This window comes from Conger conger, chromosome 1 (genome assembly GCF_963514075.1).
Source record: "Conger conger chromosome 1, fConCon1.1, whole genome shotgun sequence".
NCBI lineage: Eukaryota > Metazoa > Chordata > Actinopteri > Anguilliformes > Congridae > Conger > Conger conger.
Window position 1 is genome coordinate 85,125,625 of NC_083760.1, and position 18,606 is coordinate 85,144,230.

The 18,606-nt window shown below is 45.2% G+C and overlaps 2 protein-coding genes across 4 annotated transcripts in view; both read right to left on the reverse strand.

Moving 5' to 3' along the window:
• The window catches only part of xrcc1 (X-ray repair complementing defective repair in Chinese hamster cells 1), a 20,679-nt gene extending 16,076 nt beyond the window's left edge, over positions 1–4,603 (reverse strand). Inside the window, exons 1-7 of one of the 2 annotated variants that reach the window (XM_061241898.1) lie at positions 4,157–4,603; positions 3,787–3,879; positions 3,326–3,433; positions 2,329–2,487; positions 1,971–2,048; positions 1,296–1,416; positions 724–824 (exon numbers count right to left, since the gene is read on the reverse strand). In XM_061241898.1, the coding sequence (XP_061097882.1) occupies positions 724–824; positions 1,296–1,416; positions 1,971–2,048; positions 2,329–2,487; positions 3,326–3,433; positions 3,787–3,879; positions 4,157–4,207 (711 nt within the window). In that variant the 5' untranslated portion in view covers positions 4,208–4,603. Of the gene's footprint in view, positions 1–723; positions 825–1,295; positions 1,420–1,970; positions 2,049–2,328; positions 2,488–3,325; positions 3,434–3,786; positions 3,880–4,156 lie in introns of both variants that reach the window. The other variant, XM_061241890.1, reaches the window with a different exon arrangement.
• Positions 4,604–5,967: 1,364 nt separating this feature from the next.
• Positions 5,968–15,409, reverse strand: LOC133128425 (kin of IRRE-like protein 2). Of its 2 annotated transcripts, XM_061241941.1 has the most exons (8): positions 15,313–15,409; positions 13,844–14,215; positions 12,933–13,241; positions 11,942–12,205; positions 10,587–10,856; positions 8,513–8,618; positions 7,696–7,876; positions 5,968–7,373 (listed from the first exon to the last, which is right to left on the reverse strand). In XM_061241941.1, the coding sequence occupies exons 1-8, from the start codon at positions 15,353–15,355 to the stop codon at positions 7,266–7,268; spliced, it is 1,653 nt and encodes a 550-aa protein (XP_061097925.1). In that variant the 5' UTR covers positions 15,356–15,409; the 3' UTR covers positions 5,968–7,265. The 2 variants fall into 2 exon arrangements, with proteins under 2 accessions (XP_061097925.1, XP_061097934.1); XM_061241950.1 differs by lacking the exon at positions 11,942–12,205.
• Between the last annotated feature and the right edge of the window lie 3,197 nt (positions 15,410–18,606).

An 18,606-nucleotide genomic window follows, 5' to 3' on the forward strand; every position in this document is an offset into this window, starting at 1 on the left:
GGAGAAGGCTGACTGACAACTGCCCTCATTGGAGGAGAAGGCTGACTGACAGCTGCCCTGATTAGAGGAAGGCTGACTGACAGCTGCCCTGATTAGAGGAAGGCTGACTGACAGCTGCCCTGATTGGAGGAGGCTGACTGACAGCTGCCCTGATTGGAGGAGAAGGCTGACTGACAACTGCCCTGATTGGAGGAGGAGGCTGACTGACAACTGCCCTGATTGGAGGAGGAGGCTGACTGACAACTGCCCTCATTGGAGGAGAAGGCTGACTGACAGCTGCCCTGATTAGAGGAAGGCTGACTGACAGCTGCCCTGATTGGAGGAGAAGGCTGACTGACAGCTGCCCTGATTGGAGGAGAAGGCTGACTGACAGCTGCCCTGATTGGAGGAGAAGGCTGACTGACAGCTGCCCTGATTGGAGGAGAAGGCTGACTGACAGCTGCCCTGATTGGAGGAGGAGGCTGACACACAACTGCCCTCATTGGAGGAGGAGGAGGAAGAGAAGGAGCTGTGATGAGATGCCTCCCAACGCAAGGGAGCAAGACACAACAAGAAGGAATTGTAGCTGTGGAGGGAGGTGGATTATGCTGGTGCAGAAGGAGAGAGACAAACGTAGCGGGAGTGTACTTGTGGTGGGGGAGGGTCTATAACCATGTTATATCCAACCGATGGTGTGGGTGATGTAGCCGGAGACAGAAACAGAAAAGGAGGGAGTGGCTGTACCTGAGCAGGGGGCGTGGTCGTGGTGGTGTGGGCAGAGCCAGGGGCAGCTCCGGTCTGGAGGGCTGCCGCAGCATAGCTGAGCTTCTCACTCTGAGGAGAGACTGACACGCACGCACACACAGGCACAGATAATGTAACCAATACAATCTGGGTTATTAATACTGCACGCTCATACATTACACTAATGTCGCAACAGCAACTTTACTGTTACTATATTTCATGCCAATAAAGTCTTTAGTGTTTAATTGAGATAGAGAGACAGAGAGAGAAAGGGAGATAAAGCGACAGAGAGAAAGAGGGAGAGGGGGGAGGGAGAGACAGCGAGGAGGGGAGAGGGATGGAGGGAGGGAGGGAGAGGCAGATGTACCTGATAACCTTTAAAAAAAAAAAAAGCAATCAGAAAGAGCAGGAGTGTGGTATAAATGTTTCAGATGTATAAGAGTTGTAACAGATGGAGAGAGCAGCAGAGCACAGAGAGCTGTGAAATAGACAGGGGGGGGGGGAGGGGGGAGGCGGGGGGACACGGGCTCTGCGAGGGGTGAAGGGGGCTGGCGGACCCCCGGGGGCAGTACCTTTGAGTGCCGGGCTGGGCTTGGAGGGGCCCTCCCGGCTGAAGAACAGGCTCCCCGGCTGCAGGGACGGGGCCGACGACGGAGTCTCCTCTTTCACCCGGAACTGACCCAGCTTCGTCAGCTTCTGGAGGAGGAGGAGGAGGGGTGCAGGGGAGAGAGAGGGAAGACAGGAGAGGAGTAGGGACAGCTCATACGCTTGCAGATGATTTGTGTCCTGCAGACTTAACGGTTAGGAATTAACGTTCCTATAAGCCAGAGCGGAGCCTAGCACAGCAGCTGATGAAACAGTCCTATAAGCCAGAACGGAGCCTAGCGCGGCAGCCGATGAAACAGTCCTATAAGCCAGAGCGGAGCCTAGCACAGCAGCTGATGAAACAGTCCTATAAGCCAGAGCGGAGCCTAGCACAGCAGCCGATGAAACAGTCCTATAAGCCAGAGCGGAGCCTAGCGCGGCAGCCGATGATAGAGCAGGTCTGCAGCCAAATCGGCAGGGTGACGCAGCTGAAATGACACCCAGCGACCAAGCCGAAGATGGATGCCTTATGCTCGCTTGTAAAGATTTCAATTTCAGATCTGGGTCATTTCCTCGTGCTTGCCAAGGACAATGACGGGGAGGGGGGGGGCGGTATTTTTGGGAGATTTCTGTGGGAGCTGAGCTAAGAGTGCAGCACTCACCGGTGGGGTGGCAGCGGGGGGGTCACTGTTGTCAGGGGGGGAATGGAACTTGACGAAGGAGATTCCATATGCAATGGTCTGGAAAATGAAAAGACATAAAAATTAATTAATTCCTCTCAGAAATGAATTTCAGAAAGGACAAGGCTGCATCTGCACCGTCAACAACACACAACACAATTCAACAAAGACGCCATGCTGAGTAGCACAACGAGACCGCGGTGAATAGGGTATAATCACAAACAGACAGGACCAGAGACAGGACCAGAGACAGGACCAGAGACAGGACCAGAGACAGGACCAGAGACAGGACCAGAGACAGGACCAGAGACAGGACCAGAGACAGACCAGAGACACACACCTTGCTGTAGGGTTGGCTGCAAACAATTTTGACACGGTCCCACTTCTCCTGTGCAGTGGCCTTCACCAGCTGGTTCGGCGTAAACAGCCGCACTCGGTTAGTGTTGGAGCCATTGCGACTCTCAGTGGGAGACATGAAGGAGGAGGTGACCAACAGGACCTGGAGGAGAGAGGGAGAAGGAGAAGAAGATAGAGGGAGGGAGGGAGGGAGAGAGAGAGGAATACGTAGAGTGATGTGATGAGTTGGTAAATAAAGAGGTGTGTTCACAGCTATGCTACAACCAGACAGGGGTGCAACAGCACACAAAGTGTAACAGGCACATTCGGGTCATACCATCGAATGCATTGCAAATGGCAGCTTAAAGGATCCGGGAAGATCCCCTTGCTCTGGCTCTGAATTTGCCTCACTGATTAAGCTGGTCTGAGCCAACATCTGGGTCTTTGCAAGAGCTAAGCTAACAGAGGGAACTCAAGAGTTCAAGGTTTATTTCTTTATGTGCATTAGAGAAAACCTTTGAGAGAAAATGCTGCAGGTCTTTGGTGCCCCCCTGCTTTTCAAAACCGTTAAGCCTTCAGGACTCTTTCTGTGCAAACCTCATGCACCATCTGACTTTGTCCCCGGGGTGGAATGGATAACTATATTCAGTAAAAGAATGCATACAATAACCATGTAGTGGAACAACTCATCTGCTTTCGTTATCTGACTACACGGAAATCCAAAAGTCTTTATTTTTTATTTTTTTTATCAAATCATAGACATTTGGGACGATGTAGTCCCAGTAGGGGGATGATTAGGTGGCCTGAGGCACGAAGCAAATCTGAATTTGACCAGGACACCAAAGTCAGATTTGCTAACCACTTTCTTCTCTTTCAAAACGTGCCGTGGGATATCTACTGACTACAGAGTCAGGACCTTGTCTTAATGTCCCATCTGAAGGACTGATGAACAATACTGAAACTAGAGAGAGCGAGAGAAAGAGAGATGTAGGAAGAAGTACCTCATAGTCTTGGTCCTTGACGGAGGTGGAGTGACCCACGAGAACCTCAATGAAAGCCGATCCTTCGTTTCCGATGTCTATGCTGTGCACCTGCTCCTCCTTCTCAAACTGCAATCAGAGCACAGAAATTATACAGGAGGCCCCGGAAATGAGCATTAGGCTGTGCCAGCAGTGTTCAAATCCCAGATACTACACACCAAAGTTCACAAAAGCGACTTTTAGAACAGGTATACCCAATTGTCACTCGGAATTTCAACAGAGTAACCCCAGTGTTATAGCAATACCATATCATGACTTAAATTACACAGTTTATCATGTAATATAGTACTTGATAGATGAATAGCACTGAGACATATGACACACGTTAGCCTACACAAAGTTACAGTGATCAGTGTCGAACAAATTCAAGATTGAGGGAAACACTCATCTGATGCTTTAGGCAAAAAGCTGACGTCACCTACCTGTATTATGACGGATGTTTGTTTCTCCCCTGCTCTCGCTGCCTTCCACTTTCTGTAGGTGTCCGAACTTAGGAGATTTTCTGCTTTGTGGGTCTACAGGAAAATATCACCAAAAAGGTTATGAAGGCTAACGATAATGATATTTATAAATGCGCAGCCAACCAATCTTCAATATACATCGAGTTGTTATGCAGATTAGGAATTAATGTGTGAGCAAAGATAATCAAAACGTAAAGCTGGTGGTAAGAACCACTGCGACCTAACGACACCTGACGAGGTAACTTAGCAATCTAAAGTTAACAAACGTTAGCCCGACAAGATGCGAAAGTAAGGTTGCAAATGCAAGCTAGCTAGCTAGAACAATACTCACATTGTCTTCACTGCTACAGGACACGACGTGTTTGAGTTTAATCTCCGGCATGATTTTACTTCCTTGGAAGTTACAGAAATGCTTGTTTACTTATAGCACTTTAAAAATATGCAGCTTGCAAATCAGTGGCCAAATGTGTTGCTAGATAGCTAGCATCATAACTAACAAAGTATTGAAACGCATCCGAGCATTCTTGACCACTCACAACACAATAAACAACAATGGGGCTGGCTAGTTTTGCTGCCACCAATGCAACTGGGACACCACAAAACGATATTTTCCCCCAACCTATTTTCAAATTGTGCGCAATCTACCAAACGATATTTCAGATAATCGTTGGGATGATATTTGTTGTATTTCAAGCAAAACTACACGTTAAGCCTAAATTGCAATGCTTTGCTTCACTCACAAACTCCCTCTCATTTCCCAACCACTGACGCAACTTCCTTGTTCGAGCCAATCCGAAATCGCTGCCGGGGTGAGAGTTCATGACATGAATTGGGTGTCATATTTTATTTATATTATTTATTTATTTAGGCTAGTTTGTGTGTTTGCGATATTTTAACAGATCAACAGCTACGGCTCATAACTATCTGTAGAATCTCACAAAATAACATACTTTATGACATTTTCTTTGAGATTCCTATCTAAAAATAAAGAAATAAGGCATATAGAAAAAATTAATTAATTCATGAATAGTCTGCCATACAGTGTCAAGTACCAGTTCAATTTGTGTATTTTCACGAATAGCCTGCTATGATGTTCAATTCTTTATATTAATTTGTACTTATGCCATTATAATTTATGACATTATAACAGTATAACATACTGTATTGCATGCACTTATAACAAATAGCCTACTCAGCAATTAGTGCTTGTTGTAGGCTACCAACTAAGGATGAACAATGACCAGAATTAGCCTATAATAATAATAAGTACCACTGATAACTATGGGTTACCCATGGATCCCTAAAATGTGAGTGACTGCTGAACCACCAACTAGGCTACCCAGGAGTGCTTCAGTTTTTCAGTCTTCCAGTTTTAAAGTTATAGTAGGTAAGCTTTTTGTGTTAAACCATTGTTACAAGACCTTTGTAAATCCATCCATCCATCCATCCATTATCTTAACCCGCTTATCCTGAACAGGGTCGCAGGGGGGCTGGAGCCTATCCCAGCATACATTGGGCGAAAGGCAGGAATACACCCTGGACAGGTCGCCAGTCCATCGCAGGGCACACACACACCATTCACTCACACACTCATACCTATGGGAAATTTAGACTCTCCAATCAGCCTAACCTGCATGTCTTTGGACTGTGGGAGGAAACCGGAGTACCCGGAGGAAACCCACACAGGCACGGGGAGAACATGCAAACTCCGCACAGAGAGGCCCCGGCCGACGGGGATTCGAACCCAGGACCTCCTTGCTGTGAGGCGGCAGTGCTACCCACTGCACCCTTTGTAAATCCCTTCCTATCATTTAAAAAGGCGCACTGACCTCTGCCAATAGTCCTTAAATTTGTGTTTCAAAATATGCAGTTGATGGGCTGGAACTCTGTACCAAAACATCGTATAGCTGTACAATAATTCAAGCTCATTTGTTGAAAATTGTGTCTAATTGCCACAGCCAATGGCGTTTCAATATCAGTTAATTCAATGAGATGGGGTGGGATAAACAGTGTTGTGGTTTGAGCGTGTTTATTGCTGCAATTCCTCTCTTGACCGTTAGAAGTCCGAAATTACCTACTGTACCTTTAAACAATGGTGAAACAGTGGATTGATTGTCCATAATAACGCAGTAATTCAATAAATCAGATTCATAGCCTACATATTCGGAAAGTAGGCCTAGTTCTGTCTTTATTCATGCAAAATGTTTGTGACAAATTCAGACCCTTGTTAGAGTACAAATGCATATAACTCACAGACATTAAATTGCAAAGTGATATGAAAAAGTACAACGTGGTTAGGCTATTTAATAAAAATAAAAAAAACGTTTTTTTCCTGATTTGTAGGCTACATGTCAGACATAACCTATAGCCTAATATAAAACAAGCTTCATTGTTTTGAACCTTAAGTTTTCATGGTAACCGTAGGCTACCTGTACTGAAGTTGCAATAGTAAAGCCTGAGCAGGAAATATTATAGTCTACTATTATATACAATGTTGCAGTATAAAAATAGCACTGTTACAGGAAAATAAGAAAGTCAAATGCAATGAATATATTGCAGCAGGAGTCTTCAGACTCTGTCCTGAAGGACCCCTGTATATAGCGTACTGGTTTTTGTTGTTCCAGCCACTGAAATACTTGAAGAGCTTGGAACGAAAACCATAGGGAGGTAAAGCGGATGTACGATCGCTCCGGAGTACCGCTCCCTACTAAATAGAGCGCCGAAAGTTAAGTCTAAACAAACTACGAAAAGTTGAAGTCTGGATTCAAAGTGTGCTTTTCATGGTTTAAATACAAAGCTATATACTGAATACGGTGGGATTTCAGTTTGTAAAAAGTCATGTTCTGCTCCATGCCTGTGATGAATTTCGCTAGCATAGCACTTCGCAGTATATCGGAAATGCGATTCAGCGGGACTTCCGCTTTTCGTCCCAATTGGTGTATTTGACAACGTCTGTAGCCTATTATGGCATACACTGTCATGTGCGATACAAAGACATTATATTTAAAGTGGATATGACTCAATGAAATGATCTCGTCATGGTATCCACATGTGATCCTGATGTTTTGGTGCGTATTCTTCAATTCATTTTCATGTGAGACCTTCTGTAAAATGCTGTGCTGCACCGATTTAAAAGTTTTTAAAAGATAAAGGCTAAATAATGTAGAAACATTAGGCTGATAACTGAAGCATAAAATGAGTTGTAAATTGAATCTATTTAGTATCATGGATTTCTTAGCCTAAATCGTGAACACCACTCATTCAAATCCTTTATAATTGATTTTTTAAAATGTGTGCGTTTCATAAAAACAATTTGTTGTTCTACACAATCATACTGATAGAATTGCCCATATAATATCATATAATGGATATCTTATGATCTCCCATTGTGACTGTATCATATCATATTGCTAGTATCAGTCAGTTTAGAGTGTCCATGTTCAGATGATCTCCAGGTACACAGGTGTCTCTGTGTCCCTCTCTGGGCGTCCTCTTTCCCTCTGTCTCTGTCTGTCCATCCTGCCCACCCGCCTCTCTTTCTGGTGCACCTACAATGGAGGGAGCAAACAGCCATCACCGTCACTGGGCCAAAGGACGCAATTACCGGCATCAATCTGGCGGTGACATCAGCAACTGCATCTCTGATATTCCCTCTGTCAGTATTAAGATAATCACTTTTTTTCCAAGGCTGACCTGTAGTTGTTTTGTTTTTAGGTTTTTCTTTTTTTCAGTCCCTTAATTGCTTTCAATATTATGCTGGTGTATTTTAAGTGACTATTAATTATTTTGTGAGGGCTCAAAGTAGAACAGTGATTGCTACTGTGGCAGTGAGGAATCTGAATAAATGAATACACGTTGGGGAGTGGTTACCTGGAGAACCTGTTTACTTTTGACAAACAGAGGTGTACAGTTCTGGTAGATGAGCTGGTAGCTTCCGTTGGTGTAGATGTGGGTCACCTCTGTGCAGTTGATGTAGAGGGGCATTATTTCCTGGTAGATCCCCAAATTTCCCGGGTAAACAGAAGATGATGGCCGGCAGTTTAGAATGTGTCTTTGGTAATGAGAAACATAAGAGATTTTTTAAAATTGCATTTAAAAAAATCTTATTTAGCTCTATTTTTTTGCTCAAGAAATAGGTTTTATTTTTATTTTTTTTAAGTTTTCATTTGGCTATCAATTATATTGGCTATCAATTAGCAGCTTCATTTATTGTACAGATTTTTAAAATGTATTCATTTCCTTTGACAATCAGTAGCATTAACTCTTCAGTAAATGACCAGGGAGAAAACAAAACCAGGGCCGGATCTTGATTTGAGGGACAGAGTTGAGTATCCATGCAGCTAGAACAGGGATGTGTCTGGAGGGTGTAAGGGTAATTTTCTTATTTGATTCTTAATTGACAATGTGTGTTAACACCAGCTTCTACTCTTAATTATTTAATTATTAGCCCAATCCTTAGCTGCATTCCTCAATGTAAACAGCAGCTGGTGAATGTTCCAGTGCATGTATTGCAGTATTTTAATAAAGCAGGGGTCTAATCTACAAGTGAAGCAGTGTCGGTGTGGCCAGATTAATTGATGCCAACAAAAACCACAGTTGGCCTGGAGTTGGCTGTCCCTGAGCTTAAACGCCTTTTGGAAAGAGGTGCAGACAGACGACAGCCAGTGTGAAAACACACTTTTCTTACTTTCCGGACTTCCTGCGCCAACAGTGGAATACAAGTAGGAGGAGGAAGAGCAGGGAGATAGATGACAGAACGCACACTGCCGGGACTACTTTCCACATCAGAGAATCTGCGGACATAAAACATACAGCGCTACATTATATTCGGGGCACTGGGTAGAGGGAGGGGTTGCTGTCGCTGGGCCAATGGTGGACGGGAGTGGGGGTTGTCAGGATGGATCATGGGATAATGGACCCAGCAGTGGTTGAGATGTGAATTAATTACAAACTAATGGTAAGTGCCGAGACGAGACATTATATTGTCTGGTTAGCCCCACAAACCAGATAGGAAAAAAGTTTTTTTGAGATTTTTGCAAATTTATAAAAAATAAAAAACTAAGAAATCACATGTACATAAGTATTCACAGCCTTTGCCATGAAGCTCAAAATTGAGCTCAGGTGCATCCTGTTTCCACTGATCAACCTTGAGATGTTTCTACAGCTTAATTGGAGTCCAACTGTGGTAAACTCAGTTGATTGGACATGATTTGGAAAGGCACACACCTGTCTATATAAGGTCCCACAGTTGACAGTGCATGTCGGAGCACAAACCAAGCATGAAGTCAAAGGAATTGTCTGTAGACCTCCGAGACAGGATTGTCTCGAGGCAAAAATCTGGGGAAGGGTACAGAAAAATTTCTGCTGCTTTGAAGGTCCCAATGAGCACAGTGGCCTCCATCATCCGTAAATGGAAGAAGTTTGGAACCACCGGGACTCTTCCTAGAGCTGGCCGCCCATCTAAATGGAGCAATCGGGGGAGAAGGGCCTTAGTCAGGGAGGTGACCAAGAACCCGATGGTCACTCTGTCAGAGCTCCAGCGTTCCTCTGTGGAGAGAGGAGAACCTTCCAGAAGGACAACCATCTCTGCAGCAATCCACCAATCAGGCCTGTATGGTAGAGTGGCCAGACGGAAGCCACTCCGTCGTAAAAGGCACATGGCAGCCCGCCTGGAGTTTACCAAAAGGCACCTGAAGGACTCTCAGACCATGAGAAACAAAATTATCTGGTCTGATGAGACAAAGATTGAACTCTTTGGCGTGAATGCCAGGCGTCATGTTTGGAGGAAACCAGGCACCACTCATCACCTGGCCAATACCATCCCTACAGTGAAGCATGGTGGTGGCAGCATCATGCTGTGGGGATGTTTTTCAGTGGCAGGAACTGGGAAACTAGTCAGGATTGAGGGAAAGATGAATGCAGCAATGTACAGAGACATCCTGGATGAAAACCTGCTCCAGAGCGCTCTTGACCTCAGACTGGGGTGACGGTTCATCTTTCAGCAGGACAACGACCCTAAGCACACAGCCAAGATATCAAAGGAGTGGCTTCAGGACAACTCTGTGAATGTCCTTGAGTGGCCCAGCCAGAGCCCAGACTTGAATCCGATTGAACATCTCTGGAGAGATCTGAAAATGGCTGTGCACCGACGCTCCCCATCCAACCTGATGGAGCTTGAGAGGTGCTGCAAAGAGGAATGGGCGAAACTGCCCAAAGATAGGTGTGCCAAACTTGTGGCATCATATTCAAAAAGACTTGAGGCTGAAATTGCTGCCAAAGGCGCATCAACAAAGTATTGAGCAAAGGCTGTGAATATTTATGTACATGTGATTTCTTAAAAATTTCATGTTGTCATTATGGGGTGTTGTGTGTAGAATTTTGAGGGAAAAAATGAATTTATTCAATTTTGGAATAAGACTGTAACATAACAAAATGTGGGAAAAGTGAAGCGCTGTGAATACTTTCCGGATGCACTGTACATTGAAAACTGGACGTGCCAGTCCGAAAACCAGGCTTCTGACAACCTGAGACTTTACAAGCTGGGTCCTCAAGCCAAAATAGCACAGTATTTTATGCAGTATAAAACAGGAGCGCCAGTACCACAAAGGCTGACACGAGCAGGTTTCTGAGATCTTAGAATTCTGGACACCATATGAAATGAATCGATGAGAGAACCTGGTCTGCTCTTAAGCTTGACAAATCTGCGCCGAGGCTGTGCAGCAGGACTACACAGGGGCCGACCGGGCCGCGCTTGTGCTCACCAATGACCGTGTACGGCAGGGCGGACGTGTCGTTGCCCAGCGCGTTGTAGGCGTAGCAGACCACGCGCAGCTGCTGGTCCGTGCCCCCCCGCAGAGTGGCCGAGAGCGTGCCGTTCTCCATGGAGACGGAGGTGTTGTAGCGCACGGGGGGGCTGCTCCCGTTGACGCTCCAGGTGACGGCGGGTCTGGGGTTCCCCTCCACCGCGCAGTGGCAGGAGACCGCCCCATCCTCCCAATGGCAAACGGACCAGGGGAAGATTGTAGGCTTATCTGAGAGAGAGAGAGAGAGAGAGAGAGAGAGAGAGAGAGAGAGAGAGTGAGTGAGAGTGAGGGAGGGAGAAGGGGGAGAGGGGGAGGGAGAGAGGGAAGATGGGGAGAGAAAGAGAGAGGGAGAGAGAGAGAAGGGGAGGGAGAGAGAGAAGGGAGGGAGAGTGAGAAGGAAGAGGGGGGGAGAAAGAGAGAGGGAGAAAATAAATTAAGGTGGATCATAACAGGAATAGGGGAATTCAAAAAGAGATTACTTGACTATGAAGTGCAAACATTCTTTCAGGTTTGAAATAGGCAAATTAATCCCGTGAAAAAAATTAAGTGTAATATTTTAGAGTAAGCATTTATGTTGCAGTAAAGCTGTTGGGAATAGCTCTGCTGTATTTAAAAAAAAATTTTAAGATATTTTTTAGGCCTTTTTCAGCTTTATTGGACAGTATAGTATAGAGAGACAGGAAGAATGGGAGCGAGAGAGAGAGACAGAAAGAATGTGAGCGAGAGAGAGAGAGGGAAAGACATGCGACAAATGTCAGACGGTCAGATTGGAACCGCCGACGTCGCGGCTCGCAATGAGCATGCGGTCAGTGCTCTACAGGCTGCGCCACCGAGACACCCGCTCTGCTGTATTTTAACTTTTCTTTTCTTAACCACCCCTTAAACTTTATCACGGTTTCCAGTTCATTTATTAATCAATTCCAAATGGCACTTTTTTCTGCAGGAAATGATGTGCTTGCAAAACATCATGATTACACAATATTTTCACAAATCTTCACAACCTATGGAAAACCTGAAGAACCTATGCAGCAAGAAAAACGCATGACGTCTATGTTGCTCAAATTGAAAACAAGAAGTGAAATAACAATATGAGGCAACACACACACACACACTTTTCACTTTAAAAATGTGTAAATTTGGTCAGCTGTGAAGAGGTTAGACTCTTATACTGCGTATACAATTACATAAAGATATAAGCTGGGAGCTTCAGTCAAGAACGTAATGAACTTTCCGGTACGTTCACACAAGTCAGAGCCATCACACTGGGGTGGAGAGTATAGAGGAAAGTGCAGCGTCACCCAGTGTAGACACACATTGCACGTTGATGGCGGAGGGGCCGGACTCCGCCTGGCCCACGGGGTTTCGGGCGCGGCAGCCCACCCTCAGGTGCCGGCTGACGTTGAGTAGCCTCACGGTGCGCGTGCGCTGGGCCAGGCTGACCCTGCCCCCGCCCTGGCTGTACCACCACTGGAACTCTGAGGCCGGAGGGTCCGATTTGCAGGAGCAGGACAGCAGCACGCTCGCCCCCTCCTGGACGGTCAGGGTGTGGACGTCCACCGCCACGTCTCTCGGGGGAACTGCGCGTGAGCACAGGGGAGTTGAGTCATGAGGGATTCATTCCTCCGATGCTGCGGTTAACATGGCGTGTGAGTACGGGGAATGAGTCATCAGGGATCCGTTGGGCCAGTTGTGCACCAGTTTAACCCTTTCTGGTGGAGGAGAGTGAGCGCCCCTGAGAGGAGAACGCTCGTAACTGAACGCTCTAATGCTTTCTGATGACCACTGGCAATTTAAATGCAATGAAGTTTGAAAACACTGTTCTAGAATTGTGAGGGGAAAAAAAACATTCCTGAAAACCTGCTCTTCAAAGTGCTATATAATAATATTGAATTTATTGATCTCATAATAAGTATTGCAGAAATGCTTTCTGTTGTACTCACTTTCTCACAAATGCATGTGCTTGGGCTTAGAACGCACCTATATCAGATATCATATCATCATGCTTCTGAAATAAATATCAATGACTATTTTAATGCATGCAATAAGGACTTCAATATTGACCAGTGCACTCTCAAAAACAAATTGTAATTCTACATCTGGGACCATTCTGCATTGAACCATATGACGCATTTCAATTATACGGATTTTAACAGCCACACGCTATAAGACAAAGTTTGCAGTTATCAGATATGCAATTATTATATATATTATATATATTATACAATGTTTACTTTTCAGAACACTTGACTACGGGACGGGGACCTGCATCCATTTTGAATCGTTGGTGGTGAGACGGAAACGTACATCTGACATGCATCTCCTTGGCGACGGACGCCGTCCTGCCCCCCGGATACCGGGCCTCACACCGCACTCTGGGCTTAGAGGCGGATGACGCGATGAAAGACAGGGAGGAGAGGATCTGCCCCTCTCCCTGAGAGAGTGGCGTTCCGCTGGACTGGGTCACGCTCTGGCTCTCCGGCACGCCCCTCTCCCACTTCCACAGGACCTCGGGGGGCCGGGAGGGGCAGGAGCTGCTGACGGTGCAGTTCAGGGTGACTAACTGCCCCTCGATAACTGCCCCGGGGTCAGTGATCAGCGGCGCTTCGGGGGTCTCTGTGGGTTGGAGTGGGAATGAGGAAGAAGATCAGATTTGGGAAGTGAAGATGATGATCGAAAAAGCTGTCCCGCTGCACAGTGTGTCAGCATCCCACAATGCAACAGGGCTGAAGCATCGGGTATATATTTAACACAGAGGCGCTTACAGAAATCGCGTATACGGAAAATATTTTAAAATAATATACACTCAGTGAGCCCTTTATTAGGTAGACCTGTACACCAGCTTGTTAATGTAAATATTTGATCAGCCAATCATTTGGCAGCAGCTAAACGCAAAAAAGCATGCTATGCATGGTATGCAGAAGAACACGCAATGTGTCAAACCTCTAAGTGGATGGCCTTCAGCAGCAACCAATTAGTAAAATACAAATAATTATTAATCAGGGTTCATTTACAGGGTTTTTTTTTTTTACATGCAATTCATTTAAAATCCCTGCTTCAATGAAAATGTATGCAGGGCTGGATATGATTCCAACGGAGATTGGCCTATTGTTACATATTCGTATTATTATTATGATTATTATTAATGTTGTTGTTCTTGTTATTATTCTAAGAACATACATATATAATACATGATTATTGAAACAACGCCGTCTCACCTGACACATCCAGGAAGACCTTTCCGGACTTCTTCCACTCCGTCGCCCCCCGTTCCCTCAGCCACACCTCGTACCGCCTGCGGTCGTCCGCGGCGACGCGCTCCACGCTCACGGAGCAGTCCCCCGTCTGCGGGTCCCCCGCCAGCGCCGTGCGGCCCCGGTAGTCGCGGCTCACCTGGGAGGCGTCCTCGCTGCAGAAGGCCGTGCCACGGAGGATCAAGAGCCGCGACTCGTAGCGGAGCCTCAGCTGGTACCGCCGGTGCGGTTCGGCCCGGAAGGAGCAGGGGATGACCGCGCAGGAGCCCGACAGCGCCGCCACTCGGTCCGGCACGGAGACGGAGAGAGAGACGCAGACCGCCGCCCTCCAGAGCCCTGGCGGGGGGGAAGCGACACGGACCGTTCCCCATCGAGTACACAGCGGGGGGGGAGATCGCGGTTTCATTCGCTCTTATCGAGTTTTTTTGTTTCAGCCGAGCACTAACACACCTGATACGTACAAAGCAAAGGCTCGCGTAGCGGTGGCTTAGTAGAATCAGCTGTGTAACTGCTCGGTTGGAACGAAAGCCTGCAACCACACCGGCCCTTTCTGCGTAAGAGTGAGCACCCCTGATGTTGAATATAAAGTGAAAGCCGGAGTGAAGAGCAGGATATGATGAGTAAGTCACAATGATGTCTGAGATGAAATACAAAAGTTATAATGCAATGTAGGGCAGAATAAGACGGTTAAAATGAGATATAGGGTAGCCGGGGACAAAGCACAAAATACACTCGGCCCATTGCAAAGCCATGTCTTGTGAGTACAGGACACAGATAATTTCATTTTCTGATCTAAATGGAGAATTGGCTTCTCCTTCCCTGTAATGCATTCAGGGCAAAGCTCATTTTTTAAAAACACAAACTTGCAGCTCGCAGCCCCCGCAGCCCCCCCTCAGTGCGTCTGTAACTGGGACAGTGTGACTGGCGGGGACGTTTCACAAGGCGGTTAAATTAAGAAAAGAGGAAGCCAGAGAGACGGCACACTGATTCTGCATTTATTCTACGGATCGAACATCTGAGATTCTTTGAAAACCACATATCTCTCAGTCATGCCCTCTCTTTTCATCAATCTAAATATACAATATGGTTCATAAGTATATACTTCTAGATATACATTTTCGAAATTTAGACTGCAGGCAATTTCCTGCGACTTAGCTTTTGAAGCACACTGCAAGTATCCAGACTGCACTTCAGTTGAACTCTCATCTAAAGCACCATGGTAACCAATAACGTTTTATATTATTATTTTGATTTCAACATTTTATTTCGATTATGTTAGTGCCAAATGAGGAACAATGACAAGACATTTCTCAATAAATAGGTGAAGATAATAAAGTCAGCAGTACCTGATCACAGTGTGTTCCTGTGCATTACAGATTAGTATAGTTTCTTAATTAATATGCTCAGAGCATTTTATGAGAACGCAGACTCACCGAGTAGCACAGCCCCCCGACAGATGGCTGCAGTGGGACCCATGACTGCGGGCTTGCGGGAGAAGGAGGAGGAAGGACTGGCTGTAGCGGGCGAACAGGGCCGAGGCGAGGTGAAGAATGAACACACACAGCTGTTTTACCGCTAATTTAGGGAAGTTTGTGTCCTGACTGGTTTCATAAGCTTTACACGCATTCCAGACACCCATACTCTCTTGCTACTTATCTTTACATTTGCGTTAAACCATGGTTATTTTGTTAAACCAGGTTTGTTGTATCACAATGAAGGTATTTGCTTTTACGTTCTGCAAAGATTACCATGTTGCTGTAGGTGGAAACTTGCAACAATAGTATAAATCAGATACAGATAATAATATCGAGCCAGAATAATTAATGTCAATGTTAACATATACATTGTTAATTAAGTTATTAATTATTCAGATTACATGGGCTCCACGGATGGTGCAGTGGGTAGCCTCACAGCAAGGAGGTCCTGGGTTCGAATCCCCGTCGGCTGGAGCCTCTGTGTGTGGAGTTTGCATGTTCTCCCTGTGTCTGCGTGGGGTTTCCTCCATGTACTCCGGTTTCCTCCCACAGTCCAAAGACATGCAGGTTAGGCTGATTGGAGAGTCTAAATTGCCCATGGTATGAGTGTGTGAGTGAATGGTGTGTGTGCCCTGCGATAGACTGGCGACCTGTCCAGGGTGTATTCCTGCCTTTTGCCCAAAGTATGCTAGGATAGGCTCCAGCCCCCCGTGAGCCTGTTCAGGATAAGTGGGTTAAGATAATGGATGGATGGATGGATTATTAAGATTACAGTGCCGATAGACTGGTTCAATAGAGCAGTACATATGGAATATTTCAGTGAACTGCTCCTGGCTGGTAGCCAGATATGGGCAAAAATACACTCAAATTGATTTTTTTATTCAAAGAAATATCTCCCAAACTGTTTCTGCACAATAACATGAAATACAATGAAATAAAGAGGCCCTGCTCTCACCGAGGACTTCAGTTCCCCTTACATGGCCACTATTATCTGTAATAATGCATGCCTGACCCCCTTGGGGGCCATTTTGTCTCAGGACCTGATCCATGTAGATATGCCATGCCAGGGCATAGGCAACCAGGGTGGTCACCTAGGGAGAAATCCACCTTTGGTGGTGGTGGTGTGGATTTCATTAAATTTTAATTAATTAATGATAGTTGGTGCCCCCGTAACCTGTCAAATTGCGGCACATCTCCATTCAGAATCACTATACATTTAATAATAATAATAATAATAATAATAATAATAATAATATGTGAGCTTGTGGAACATGCTGAAATGCTTGTATCAGCGGGAATGGAAGTGAAGCAGAGATACAGGGGGATTTACTGTGTGTGACTCACTATCATGTTACTTCCAGTTTCCTCCCCTCCTCCTCCCCCACCCCTCCCCATCCCCTCTTCAGCTGCTTCCATCCCCACACTCTCTCTATCTCTCCTTGCTGGCTTTGGCTCTATACTTTGCATTGTTCTCACTTCAAAACTGCATAGATCACAATAAAAAACATTACCCAGTGATAGTAAAACACAGCCGTTTGGCATTTACACGGGTCTATAAGGCAGCATGACAAAAAAAAAGTATGTTTGTATTTGCTCAGATAATAGCCAAATAAACATATATATATATATATATATATATATATATATATATATATATATATATATATATATATATATATATAAAATAAACATCTCCATAGAATTTCAGCAAATTGTCCTATGGAGAAATAAATATGTCTTGGGGATATAAAAGAAGACATAAAGCATTCAGATGAAGGACAATGGGACTTTTGGAGTGAAATACAATGGCAGCCATGACAAGCAGCAGTTAATCAGGCCCTGTGAAATGGAGGTGTGTTGCATTAGTCTCTATTACTCCAGAATGCACAATTGCACACTGATCCCAAAAGATCAGAAATGAATGACCTCCACCAGAGCCACTGCTCTTTGAAGATCATGATCATGAAACAATACATTACGTTATATTTTATTGAGCCTTTATCCAAGTGTAACAGGTGAGAAATTGCCTGAGTCCGAGGTGGGATTTGAACCCTGGCCTCTCACTTGTCCAAATATTTGTTGAACAAATGCGTTACCTGTCAGCTAAAGACAAACTCGCCTCTAGCCAAGGGCAACAACGTTCTTTTGAATATGAGGGTTACATCATTAGGGAGTGTTGTCGCGATGACCTGCTACCAGCCTTCGCTTTCACTGCACGTCACCATGGTTACTAGCAAACTAGCTGAGCTAACCATGCTACACAAGAATGTACAGGAAAGTGCATATCAAAGTCTTAGAACAAACCGGACGGATGAGGTACAATTCACATATGATCAGTTGTAAAGCTATGAACAGAAGGTAGTCCAGTGCACAAGGTAGATAGGTAAAGTCTGTAACTACCATACCGAGCCATCTACAACTTCAAAATTTAAGGTATAAAATACAAGGGGGTAAAGGTACAGACAGGTGAGAAACAAGTGACAATGGACTAGGGGACTCCCAGTCACGGTACAGTGTGAAGTAATGAGCTTTCAGACTATGGTGGAAACGCTGTGTTCAAAAGATACCCGATATGGCTGTGTTGTTGCATTTAAAAGTCATAAAGATTATAGTGTCAGTTAATGAACACTGTTTTTTTTCCTCTTGTCCCCAGTTTGTCTGTTGTCTGTCCAAAACCGTTGGAGTTGGCACTGGTAGACAGAAATAATAAGCATCCATAAAATAAGTAATAAACTAGACAGTAACTGTTATAGTACAGTGGAGCAATATATTTTACATTCAGGCAATTATTGCACTGAACATGCAGCAAACACAGGTTGCCATTTGACAGAAAGAGCTTATTTCTTAACTATATTTTTACAGCTACCTGCCAATTTCACTTCTCCGTCTCATACATAACTGTGCTCTACATTTTCTATACTTTACTTTATGCGCTGTATGATTTATCTTTTTGCTATCGCTTCCTTTCAGGGCAGGCGGCCATGGATCAATAACACTTAACAGCAATTGCATGAAAAAAAACAACTTCACAGCCAACTCATTCCACACCCGATAAGCTGTCTTACTTTGATTGAGGTTGTTGAATGGCGAAGAGCACAGGGGTAAACAGTGGGCAGTGTGTGAATGCGACCGGACTATGGACCTGTTCAACAGCCTCCTCCTTTAAGGAGATAATGTAGCCACTCCCATCCTTGCATTCCCACGGCCGAGAGGTCAAAAGCACCTGCTGTTAACAGGAGCGAACGATTGTCT

Coding starts and splice junctions, on each gene's coding strand:
- LOC133128425 (XM_061241941.1), bottom strand. CDS start 15,355: ATGGGTCCCACTGCAGCCATCTGTCGGGGGGCTGTGCTACTCG. Junction 12,206..12,932: donor CAAGGAGATGCATGTCAGAT/GTACGTTTCCGT, acceptor GCTCACGCGCAG/TTCCCCCGAGAGACGTGGCG. Junction 7,374..7,695: donor AAAGTAAACAGGTTCTCCAG/GTAACCACTCCC, acceptor CCTCCATTGTAG/GTGCACCAGAAAGAGAGGCG.